At 48.7% G+C, this 13,449-nt stretch overlaps 1 protein-coding gene and 1 pseudogene across 1 annotated transcript; both read left to right on the forward strand.

Annotated features, from left to right (window-relative positions):
* Positions 1–5,102: 5,102 nt before the first annotated feature.
* LOC119277046 lies at positions 5,103–8,191 on the forward strand. Its single transcript, XM_037558255.1, has 3 exons — positions 5,103–6,660; positions 6,766–7,668; positions 7,762–8,191. Exons 1-3 carry the CDS (start codon positions 5,572–5,574, stop codon positions 7,798–7,800), a joined length of 2,031 nt encoding a protein of 676 aa, XP_037414152.1. The 5' UTR covers positions 5,103–5,571; the 3' UTR covers positions 7,801–8,191.
* Positions 8,192–8,463: 272 nt separating this feature from the next.
* Positions 8,464–10,751, forward strand: LOC119277047 (annotated as a pseudogene).
* Positions 10,752–13,449: the final 2,698 nt, after the last annotated feature.

Genomic DNA, 13,449 nt, shown 5'->3' on the forward strand with positions numbered 1-13,449 from the left:
CACAACATCCACACACGACATTTGGGGTTCTGCACACTGAGCGGTGCATTAAGGACATAAGCTTTCTACTGATCGCATAATCGCTACTGCCAACTTTCAACTATTTTTCTCTAGGAACATATCTAAAACAGTAGAACTAAAAGCGCGAGCTATGACATAATTTGCAAAGGGCTTTTGACTATGTTCAGGATAATTAAGTTCGTCTAATGAACTCCCACTTAGATAGACATCCCTCTAGTCATCTAAGTGATTACATGATCCAAGTCAACTAGGCCGTGTCCGATCATCACGTGAGACGGACTAGTCATCATCGGTGAACATCTTCATGTTGATCGTATCTACTATACGACTCATGCTCGACCTTTCGGTCTCTTGTGTTCTGAGGCCATGTCTGTACATGCTAGACTCGTCAAGTTAACCTAAGTGTTTCGCGTGTGTAAATCTGGCTTACACCCGTTGTATGTGAACGTAAGAATCTATCACACCCGATCATCACGTGGTGCTTCGAAACGACGAACTTTCGCAACGGTGCACAATTAGGGGGAACACTTTCTTGAAATTTTAATGAGGGATCATCTTATTTACTACCGTCATTCTAAGCAAATAAGATGATACACATGATAAACATCACATGCAATTAAATAGTAACATGATATGGCCAATATCATATTGCTCCTTTTGATCGCCATCTTCGGGGCTCCATGATCATCATCGTCACCGGCATGACACCATGATCTCCATCATCGTGTCTCCATGAAGTTGTCTTGCCAACTTATTACTTCTACTACTATGGCTACCGGTTAGCAATAAAGTAAAGTAATTACATGGCGTTGTTCAATGACACGCAGGTCATACAATAAATAAAGACAACTCCTATGGCTCCTGCCGGTTGTCATACTCATCGACATGCAAGTCGTGGTTCCTATTACAAGAACATGATCAATCGCATACATCACATATCATTCATCACATTCTTCTTGGTCATATCACATCACATAGCATACCCTGCAAAAACAAGTTAGACGTCCTCTAATTGTTGTTTGCATGTTTTACGTGGCTGCTATGGGTTTCTAGCAAGAACGTTTCTTACCTACGCAAAAACCACGACGTGATATGTCAATTGCTATTTACCCTTCATAAATACCCTTTTCATCGAATCCGATCCGACTAAAGTGGGAGAGACTGGCACCCGCTAGCCACCTTATGCACAAAGTGCATGTCAGCGTGGAACCTGTCTCACGTAAGTGTACGTGTAAGGTCGGTCCGGGCCGCTTCATCCCACAATACCGTCGAAACAAGATTGGACTAGTAACGGTAAGCATATTGAACAAAATCAACGCCCACAACTATTTTGTGTTCTACTCGTGCAAAGAATCTATGCAATAGACCTAGCTCATGATGCCACTGTTGGGGAACGTAGAAGAAATTCAAAATTTTCCTACGTGTCACCAAGATCTATCTATGGAGAAACCAGGAACGAGGGAAAGGAGAGTGCATCTACATACCCTTGTAGATCGCTAAGCGGAAGCGTTCAAGAGAACGGGGTTGAAGGAGTCATACTCGTCGTGATCCAAATCACCGGAGATCCTAGTGCCGAACGGACGGCACCTCCGCGTTCAACACACGTACAGCCCGGTGACGTCTCTCATGCCTTGATCCAGCAAGGAGAGAGGGAGAGGTTGAGGAAGACTCCGTCCAGCAGTAGCATGACGGCATGGTGGTGGTGGAGGAGCGTGGCAATCCTGCAGGGCTCCGCCAAGCACCGCGAGAGAGCAGGAGCACTTGGGAGAGGGGGAGGGCTGCGCCAGAACTTGGGGTGCGGCTGCCCTCCCACCCCCACATATATATAGGGGCAAGGGAGAGGGGGGTCGGCCCCTCAGATCCAATCTAAGGAGGGGCTGCGGCCAAGGGGGGGAGGAGTGCCTCCCAAGTCAAGTGGAGGCCCTCCCCCTTAGGGTTTCCCCTCTCCCATGCGCATGGGCCTTGGGGGGGCTGGTGCCCCTGGCCCATTAAGGCTAGGGCACCCCCCTACAGCCCATGCTACTGTATTAGACATGGTGGAACAATTACCGGACCTCCGGATCCCTCCGGAATCCTCCGGAACCTTCTAGAAGCTTTCCGGTACAATACCGAAAAAACCCGAACTTTTTCCGGAACCCGAACAACAACTTTCCATATATAAATTTTTACCTCCGGGCCATTTCGGAACTCCTCGTGACGTCCGGGATCTCATCCGGGACTCCGAACAACATTCGGTAACCACATAAAAACTTCCTTTATAACCCTAGCGTCATCGAACCTTAAGTGTGTAGACCCTACGGGTTCGGGAACCATGCAGACATGACCGAGGCGTTCTCCGGCCAATAACCAACAGCGGGATTTGGATACCCATGTTGGCTCCCACATGTTCCACGATGATCTCATCGGATGAACCACGATGTCAAGGACTCAATCAATCCCGTATTCAATTCCCTTTGTCTAGCGGTATTGTACTTGCCTGAGATTCGATCGTCGGTATGCCGATACCTTGTTCAGTCTCGTTACCGGCAAGTCTCTTTACTCGTTTCGTAACACATCATCCCGCGATCAACTCGTTGATCACATTGTGCACATTATGATGATGTCCTACCGAGTGGGCCCAGAGATACCTCTCCGTCACACGGAGTGACAAATTCCAGTCTCGATTCGTGCCAACCCAACAGACACTTTCGGAGATACCTGTAGTGTATCTTTATAGCCACCCAGTTACATTGTGACGTTTGGTACACCCAAAGCATTTCTACGGTATCCGGGAGTTGCACAATCTCATGGTCTAAGGAAATGATATTTGACATTAGAAAAGCTTTAGCATACGAACTACGATCTTTGTGCTAGGCTTAGGATTGGGTCTTGTCCATCACATCATTCTCCTAATGATGTGATCCCGTTATCAACGACATCCAATGTCCATGGTCAGGAAACCGTAACCATCTATTGATCAACGAGCTAGTCAACTAGAGGCTTACTAGGGACATGGTGTTGTCTATGTACCCACACATGTATCTGAGTTTCCTATCAATACAATTATAGCATGGATAATAAACGATTATCATGAACAAGGAAATATAATAATAAATAATTTATTATTGCCTCTAGGGCATATTTCCAACATATCTTTCCTCAAATCCGGTGTTTCATGCTCGGACGAAACACACTGAGGTAGACTATCATTTTGTTCGGAAACGCGTTGCACAGAAGCTCCACAGTATCAAGTTAATCACGTCAAAGGATCAACTTGCTGACATCTTCACGAAGCCTCTTCCACAGCCACAATTTGTAGGCTGTAGGCGCAATCTTAACTTGCTTTGTACCTCAAGCCATAGTTAAGATTGAAGGAGGGTGTTAGACTGTATATATACGAGAACTCTTGTATACATCTGTATTTGTACTGTACCCTTTGGTACTCCTATATAATGAGATAGCCACGCCCGTTTAGGATGTCGAGCAGTTTTTGAAACTATATATTTTACAATAAGTGCTACTAGTAGCTGCCCAAGTTTTAGATGATGCCCGTGTGATATTTTCCTTCGTATTCACACACACATCTCATCTCGGCAAATTCCTCGCCGGACCGCTGCGGCCAGGTCACCGGTCAACACCTATTGAAGGCACGGCCACACCCCTACATATGGTTGCTGTTGACCATGGAGCCATGCAAGGTGCAAGCCGCCCTTCACCACCCTCCTCGCTGTGAAACGCTACAAATGCAAACTAATCATAGTTGGTTCTAGTCTTCTTCTCTCAGTCACGGAGGCGTGAGTGTATCCCCGCGGCAGGACTCCTTGTGTCCATCCTTTCCCTGTCGTTCTCGCTCCGGTTCGGCTGTCGGAGATAGCGACTTGCTTAGGCGTGGTCTGTATGCGTCGATGGACTGGACGACGACGACATTGTAGCTAACTATAGTGATAACAGAAAATCAACGGAATACTTCACGGACGATGTTCGGCTGGACGACACTCACCTGACGGCTAATCAAACCGTATGCTACGGTGTAGACTTGCCCATGGATGGTTGGATATAGCGTGTCGTCCGGGTTTCGGCCGGAACTGTCGTCCATCTAGCAATGCTCGAAAATCAATGCGACAACACACAACACCACAAGTGTTGAGCTGTAGAGTGGTTTAGATGTTGTAATTTCAACAGTAATGGCATGAGAGCCATCTCCAATAATCGTAGTACTGCGTGACATGCAGACTGTACCCTGGTACCTGGCCATGGAATTTTCCTTCCCTTCCAGCTGCTTCTCCTCTCCCCCGAGGCGTTAGGCGTGCAATAGTACTCCTGCAGCGTGCAGTTGAGGCATGTATGCTTGTCTGATGCCTCGCTGCCCCAGGTCCCATGTGGCGCCAGCACCACAGGAACGGAACGGGCTCGTCTACCGTGCTGAAGGGCACGGCAGGGAGCTACAGTAGCCACGCAGTGGGAATCGCAGAAGACACTGCAGGGCCCTATAGCACTATGCACTGTAGCGAATCTACTGTAGTAAATCTGTACTGTAGCGGGCACCCTGTAGCACCACACTGTTCATGAGTTCCTGTAGCGCGCAGTGGAAAATCACAGAGGCACTGCCTGTAGCGCGCAGTGGAAAATCACAGAGGCACTGCAGGCTACTGTAGCTCCCCTACCGTGCCTTCAGCACCTTCAGCACGGTAGACGAGCCGGTTCCCACAGGAACATGCCATGGATGCGTACTATAGAGTTTTTCAGACTCCAATGCACACTTATCTCATAATTTTACGAGCCCGGCCCGTCTCTGAAAGTTCTCGAATGAATTCTTGCATTGTTTTGCTCGAAGAAGAACGTAGGATAGAACTGAAAATTCGCAGTGAAAAAGTAGAATGTAGAAACAGTAGAAAATGCAAATTATCAGGCGACCAAACCCTGCTCCATCAGATCATCAGATTAAACAAACCAAGAGAGAGAGCCGACCAGATTCCTACTCAATTCACACACACACACGCAGGCGCCTGGAGTGGCAACCCGTGCCTGCCTGCTTCATAACTTGGCATCCGATCCGCTCACGTCTGAACACCGAGCACAGGAGGAGAAACAGCTTCACCGAGTAGAGCAGAGTAGCCATCGAACACTGGAGCCGATGGTGCTGGCATCACCTTTTTAGGCAGATCGCGCAGACTTTTTCTCCCGAGTCCCCACCGCACACCGCACCGTCGTTTGACGCGAGCACCCACTCCCCGTGTCACCATCCCTCGCCGCACGCGCACCATTAGACTGGAGTGAGTAGCAAATAGCACGCCGCACCGCCGCCCCACCGCGACCCGTCACTCCGCACTCGTGGTGGAGTGGAGAGCGTGGCTGGCGGCGGGCCTGCCTCTTCCTCGCCCTCGCGCCTCGTGGTGGCACTAGTAGGAGCAGTAGCAGCCGGTAAACCCGCACCTAAACCGCAGTCTCCCATCGCCACACTCCGCGGCACGGGCACGGCACAGATCCCCCACTCTCCCCCGCCGGGTCGCGCGCGGCGGCAAAAGCAAGCGAGCGAGCGAGCCTTTTCCGGCCACCTACGCCTCGGGGCGGATGCGCGCGGATCGCGTCATGGCGGAGTCGGGCAAGCGGATCGACCTGGCCGCGCCGCTGCGCTCCGCGCGCCTGCCGTACCACAAGGCCGACCTGGACTCCGGCCCCGTCCGCCACCCCGGCGCCGTGCCCTTCGTCTGGGAGCAGAGCCCCGGCCAGCCCAAGAGCGTCCGCACCCGTCGCCCGGTTCCGCACTCGCCCTCGCAGCCGCGCCCGGAGGAGAACGGCGCCACCCCTTACCACGGCGCCCTGGGCGAGCGCGATCGCGCACTGCCAAACGTCATCCCCGCCGCCGCCGCCGTGCCCCGAACTGGCGCCGCGGAGCGTGAGGTGGAGAGGGCGGAGGTCGAGCCGACGAGGAAGGAAGCCACGACGCCGGACGTGCTGTCCGTGGCTGATGTGCTGCGGAAGGAGGAGGAGGACGTCGGCGATGACGAGGAGAGGTTCTCGGACGCGCTGGACACGCTCTCCCGCACAGAGTCCTTCACCGTGAACTGCAGCGTCAGCGGTCTCAGCGGCGTGCCGGACCGCCCCGCGGGTGCGGGTGCGGCCGCCAGCGCCGAGCCCGGCGCCCGCGGCCTCATGATGGACCGCTTCCTACCGGCCGCACAGGCGGTGGCCGTGGGCTCCCCGCAGTACACCTTCCGCAAGGCCAGTGTAGCTGGCTCCACCGGCAACTCTGCCCGCGAGCATGCGCATGCCGCTGCGGCCAACTGGAGAATGGGCAGCGATGATGATCGCGTCAGGAGAACACCTGTCCAGCTCCCTTACCAGAATCTGCCTCCCAATTATTTGTCTTGCAACTATCCCAGACGCGATGAGCATGAAGAAGAGGAGGAAGAAGAGGATGAGGACGACTTCGACGTACACAGTACCCGAGGTTTTGCATCCAAGGGGTGTGGTTTGCTCCCTGGATTGTGCGTAAAAACCTCCTTGTTACTACTGAATCCAATGCCTATGATGAAGGGTGGCAAGGGGCGTCGGGGAGGGAGAGGCAGGGGATTGGTATCCAAAGGCAGGGGCCAGAAGGCACCGAGCCCTCTTGCCCGGAGCTCACAACGTAAGAATCTTGGCTGTGATTCTAATGGGGTAAGCAGATGCACACAACAATGCTTCATGAATTCAGAGTTATGTTGCTTCTTGACAATTTCAGGAGTGGTAGTTCTAAACATCTCAATCTCTGTTATATTGCAGCAATACTGGGAGGAAGTTTATAAGCACAAGTTGGAACAGAAGTACATTAACCAAGGAGAGGATAGGAGGAGCAAGCTGACAAGTGAGTCGAACCATCTGACATTCTGGAGTGACTCTCAAACTGGCGATGGGTCTTCACCATTCCGCCACTCCATAGGTGGTGGCATGTCTCCCTACCGCCGCGACGTTGCCTTGTCACCATCACGTAAAGCAAATGGGTCATTTGAAGTAAGAGATAAAGATGAGAAAATGAGTAGAAGCAATGGCTCTAGCTCACTTGGAATAGACCATGATCATGGCTCGTTGCTTGGATCAGATCACAGTTCTTTGAAGGGATCAAGCTCCATGAGCTCAGGGGGCGATAGAACATTGCATGAAGATTCAATGGATCACCGTTCAGGTATTGATTCAGAAGCTAGTCAGTTGACCCTGCCATTGGATCCAAAGGCATCTTTGAATTCAGGGTGTGATGTTCAACATGGAGGACACCAGATAGTCAGAAGTAACAGCATAGTGGAAGTTCAAGACAATGATACGTTGACAAAAACAATCGCCAAAGTGCCAGAATCCATTTCATTAATACCTTCCGGAAACGCAGGATCAGTAAAACTGGGTGATAGAAAAACTCATGATAGTAGTCAGGATGTTCCAGTACATTCGGAAGATAATATCGCCGTCAAGAAGGAAAGTATGCCTTTGCAATTTCTAATGCCGTTACCTGTCCCAAAGTCGCCTTCAGATTCTTGGCTTTCTCGCAATTTGCCATCTGTGAAGAATAAACCACCTGCACCATCTTTTCTTGGAATCCAAGTACAGTCCAAGAAACAAGCTCCCTGGGCCTCCGCACATCCAAAGGAGAATGATCTTAAACCTCCCAGGACACGCCAAATAAGATTTGCAGATGTAATTCATAACTTCACTCTGTTCTGCCTATGTTTCTATTCATCTTACTTCTCAGAGCCATTACTGACTGTTTTTATTTGCCTGCTTATTTAGGTGGTGGAGAGGCCTTATTATCTGGATACTGAGATATGATATCTTCCTTTGAGACCAGTATATATTCATGATATGATTCCTGGGGGGGACATCAGTCCTATATCTGCGACTGCCAGCGCCCAATGGTTAGGCATAGAGGTGCCCTGTTTTGCTGTTGTAGTGATGGCTGGGTACCACTTACCAGCGATCCAGCATGTTGGTAAATTCGATGCACATGCCTGTTTGCGTACTATTTGCTTTATGTTGCCCAAGGTATGTTGGTAGTGGTTTAGCTCTGTTGCAAATCGTATTTCTATACAGGATTGCTTCTGTTTGCTTCATCTTACTGTCCATAAAATATGTAATACTGTTTACTCTGTAAAAACGTTGAGTTGATCTTCAGTTGTATCATAGGATGCAATTCCAATATAAGTCAGCCTTTTGTTCCCAAGACATTTCCTGTGCAATGTAAATGGCATCTCTCTGGTGATGCATGTCTTGCTAGTTTCCAGTAATACTGGCATTACCTACTGGAACAGCATATAGTGCCTTATCTGGTTTTGTGTAGACAGACAGACTTCGTCATGTCATAGCCTTTTTCTTGTATTTTTCAAAACAAGCTTATTCAGTGTATGTCATGTCTAGCAATTGCATCTGTCAGGTTTTGTTGGTGATTGGTTTTTAGATGGAAAATGTATATCACATTTTTTTTGTCACCATAAAAAGGGCAACCTGGTGCATGTAGCTCCCGCTTGCGCAGGGTCCAGGGAAGGGTCCGACCACTTTGGGTCTATAGTACGCAGCCTTTCCCTACATTTTTGTCACCATAGTGTATATAAAAATATAGCACAACTCGCATGCAGAAAAGTTGGAGACTCTGAGCTTCAGATGTGCTCTAAAAAACAGCCTATATATTTGGTGTATAATCTCAGTTCTCAACTAAGACATAGGATTCTCATAACGAAGTGGTAATCCACATCTGCACTCTTGTTTTGTGTTGACTTGTTACATTCTGTTTATCGAAGTGGTTGACTTGGTGCATCATGTCTCTCCGTTATTTTACGTCTCTCCGTTATTTTACGGGGAAGTATTGGTACTGAACTTATTATTATTGAACGAGTGATTCAACTAGGACACTGCTGATGCTGTTATGTTGGTTGAGACTAAGATATTTTCTTATGGCTATTAAGCATCCAAAGACCTAGCTGCTCTTGATTCGAACACGCTTAGAGAGCAGATAGATATTCCGCAAATCGACCTGTATGTGTTCAAAAAGGAAAGACTGATTTGTTCAGATGCTATATGTATTCCGTATTTGCACTGCAAAAATGGACCTGTATGTGTTTTTTTTTTTTTAAAAGGGAGACTGATTTTGTTAATCATATTTTGTATGTTCATAAAGTTCATGTACTCTATGTGCAAAGGCTGGCACGGCGGTTTCCTTTCAGGAAGGAGATGGACAAATCAAAACTTCTCTGAAATCAGATATTTACGATTTTACGATCCAAACTAAGCTCTCCGATTCTATGATTTTGTCACTAGAATCTACATACGTTTCTATTATTCTGATAGTTAAGATTAGATTTTTACGATATGCGATCTTATCATCAGAGCTTTGATCCGATTCTGATTCTAACAGTTAAGATTTTATGATTCAGACCTGTGATCTGATTCAGAATCACGATTTATGACGTGCTCCTCTGTTTTGGGTACACACTCCACGGCTTCATCCGGCAAAGCCACAGCCACCCAACCCAGCTGCATCACATGGTGTAGGATTTTCGGCTCGAACAGCGTGCAGACACCATCGGGCTACCGGTTCGTTCATTCATCCCGCACGCACCTACACGCTGACGCAGCTCTCGGGCGCCGCCGCCAGGGCAATGGAGTCCGACCCCGACCGCGGCGTCTCCCTCCTCTCCCCCGCCCCAAACCCTAGCCACCAACCCTGCCTCCGGGCGGCCAAGTCCACGGCCTTCAAGCGCGAGGAGCGCCGCAAGCACAAGGAGCAGAAGCGGGAGCGCAAGCGACAGGAGAACCTCGCCCTAGCGCTCGCGCAGTGGGAGCCCCTCGGCGCCCCACCCCGCCCGGCCGCCACCTCCACTCCTGGCCCGCCACCCGACGACAAACCCTGGCCGTGTGACCCGCCCTCTCCCGCGGACGCCGCGCCCTCCGCGGCCTGGGGCTGGGGCCCTCCGGCGGAACCCTCCGCCGGCAGGGGCTGGGGCCTCCCAGCGGAACCGCCAGCGTAGCCCCCGGCAAGGTGCCCCCAGGCCGACGCGGTGAGGGCGTGCCGCGCATTATTTGGAGAGCACGCCGATAACGACGACGACGGGGAGGAGGGGGAGGAAGAGGAAGGGGATGTGGCCCGGTTCTTCGACGAGCTTCTGGAGAAAGACGCGGGCCTGAGGGGGTTCTACCAGGCGGAGCGGGAGACGGGGCGGTTCCTGTGCCTGGTGTGCGAGGGGGTCGGCGCCAGGGCGGGGAAGCGGTTCCCCGGCTGCGCGGCGCTGGTGCAGCACGCCGGCTCGGTCGCCCGGACCAAGAGGAGGCTCGCCCACCGCGCCTTCGCCGACGCCCTCGGCCGCCTGCTCGGCTGGGGCGCCGGCCGGACCACCCCTGTTCCGGTAAACATGTTACCTGGTTCCTGTCAAAATGTTGCTTAGTCTGTACCATGTCTAATTGTCTATCACATTGCTGAATTTTTTGTTGCAATCGTACGAAATGCAGGCTGATTGTGACAACGTTGGCGCTATTGATCAAGCTGAGCACTTGGATGCTTCTGAATGTGCAGAAATGGAGGTGGCCTAATTTAGCTCATCGTGCTAACTTAGAGATTCTTTCTTGGTCAGAAAGCTTGGAAATACATGGGATTTGGTTTGGTGTATTGATAACCTGGATGCTCATTGTCAACATCTGCGTGTAATCTAGTTCGATGCTCTGGTAACCTTGATGCTTGTTTTTAACATCTCAAGCTGGATCTAGAAGTTTCTGATTTGCAGTGCATCGTATTTCAGTTGTTGATTCCTGGTGTGTATTGATCTTGAGTTTGAAGGAAACGAAAGTAAATCTCTATGCTAACTGCTGAGAAGTATATGGAGTAGTTTCTTTTGTGAAGGAGGCCATTGTCTCCTTGTCCTGAAAACGAATTCACAAATCATAACTGCTGTCCGCAAGTATGAATATTCCAAACACAATCTACAATGATGTGATGACACGGCTTAAGATAGTACACATAAAGTAAACATACCACCACCTGATAAAGAAAACTTTAAGATTCATATCAGTGTCTTGTTAGAATTGATTTTTCATTTGTTGATTTTATCTTTTTCAAATGACGATAGATACTCCCTCTGTAACCTTTTGTAAGACGGCTTTTAGTAAAAAAAAAACGTCTTATAAAGAAGTTACAGAGCGATCACAGTACTGTCACCCTGAACACCCCATAGCTACCAGTCAGGTGCCGCTGGAGTAATTAGTTGGAAGTTTTTCACTGAAGCAGCCATAACCCGGCCATGGATATTCAAGCACCAGCACCTCAAATGCTCGTGCCATTGTGCCAACTTATTATCTAGAGCCAACGAGCTCGGGATGCTGAGTTTCTCTGCCTCCTATGATCTATTGAGCCAACATGATCATCATTGGTATTATCATTATCACTATCACTAGGCATATGCTTATCATCAGATTGTGTCTCAGCATCAGAAATAGAAACATCATCATGATTCTCAATACTTTTTTCTATAATAGGTTCATCAGAAGTATGCAAAGTTTTATTCATACTCTTTTTCTTCTTCTTAAGTGACCTAGGTGCACTATCATTAACTCTCCGTGAGTCTTGTTCAATTCTCTCAATATGACCTTTAGGATATAGAGGACCCTGAGTCATTTTACCACCTATAGTAATTACCCCAACAACATGCTTATTAGTTTTTATTATGCAGCTCGTTAAACAAATCATTTTGTGATCCAACAAATTGTTCCAACCGAGTGTGAACCATAGCATAGTGCTTACGTAAGCCTTTACCACAATTGGAATTTCTAACAAGCACATCAGTTAAGCGTTCAATCATAACAAAGTGGTATATATGTACTTCTACTATATAGCAACCAAAAAAGAATCATTCCTCGATGATCAAATTAACCTCTCTCTCATTGGGTCAAAGTGATGGAGGACAACTCGCATGCCCACGGATGGAAGCGCCACATGCGAGTGAGTTCTTATATATAGGGCAACCACCGCTTGCATGGTATTGCGTGATGTTTGAATACCAATATAATGTACAACTTTGATGTGGCACATGCCTCAGGAACCGAAAAGTCCCCACATGGAGCGAGGTTATGACACGCATATATATATAGTATTCATGTTTCCCCCTCTTTGACATGTACATACTCCTATACCGTGCATATACGTAACACAAACCAAAAAAGAACCATCCTTGTTGGTCAAATTAACCTCTCTCTCGTTGTACGTTCAACTGGTCGACGACGACCTCGTGGGCCCACAGAGAGAGGCACACGCGAATGATGTCATAGGACAAAACCACTACGCGCATGCGCCCGTGTGTTATGTGATGTTTGAATACCCAATGCACAACTTTGACGTGGCACATGCTTCGCAAACCAGAAATGCACTACACCACGATGCGTGTAGCTCCCTCATTTCAAGCCGATGGGAGTGTGTACGCACGTGCTCGAACTTTGATATGGAATCGCACCATGATCCACACCACACACATGCCAAGATGAATCCACCTATTGGTCAAATGCCTCTCGTTGTCGGTGGAAACTGAAAAACTTTGCGGGCTAATGAATGGGCACGTCGCTGATAACCGCACGAGGGAGAGTGTCCGAGAGGACCACCAATGCATGCATGTGGCCCGAATATTATGTATGCAAGGGTTGTGTAATGCTTAAATAACCAATTCACGACTTTGATGTGGCATATATGACTCACAAAATGATCAATAATCCTACACGGAGGTTCACGACTCATAGTGTACTGTCGGACCCCTCCCCCCACCCCCCACACACAAAGACACACACACCCCGCACCACCACAGCCACTCTGAGGCATGTCAAACTTTTTCTGCAGTGAACGTGTGACGAAAGGCGGAGTGTTGTGTTAATTTTTTTTAAAAACAAATAGACATCATTCGACCGTTTTTATACATCGATTGATTTCCTAGGGATTTAATGTGCAAAAATCAAATTTGAGCTACATGTGCACCAAAATGGGTTGTAAAATCATATGTGTCCCTAGGTGCATGTTTCCTGTGCAAGAGATGTCAAAATATTGAGATTTTTTTTAAAAAATCCAGTAAATCCAAAACTTAGTTGAAATTCATGAAACTTATCGTGGTGTCATATATGGACACCAGTAGACTGTGATATTGTATTTTTTTCGTCAATGAGACCCGTTTTGATATAATCTTCTTACAAACGGGAGATTATTAAAAACTGGAAACCAATATCTCATACGGATTATTTATTCGGACCGTGTGTGTTAGACCGTGCCATGCTTCGGTTAAGCAGTAAAGCGGCAGAATGAATCATCAATAAACCAAAAAATATATATGCTGTAACACGCCCCGTGTGCCGTGCGAGCAGGCGTGAGTTGACGGGACGCATGCGAGCAGTCCGCCGCGCAGGCATACTTGGAGCGTGTGTGCATGTGTGCGTATTAACGGGAGGCGTGCGAGTAGC

This window comes from Triticum dicoccoides, chromosome 3B, assembly GCF_002162155.2.
Source record: "Triticum dicoccoides isolate Atlit2015 ecotype Zavitan chromosome 3B, WEW_v2.0, whole genome shotgun sequence".
NCBI classification, from domain to species: domain Eukaryota; kingdom Viridiplantae; phylum Streptophyta; class Magnoliopsida; order Poales; family Poaceae; genus Triticum; species Triticum dicoccoides.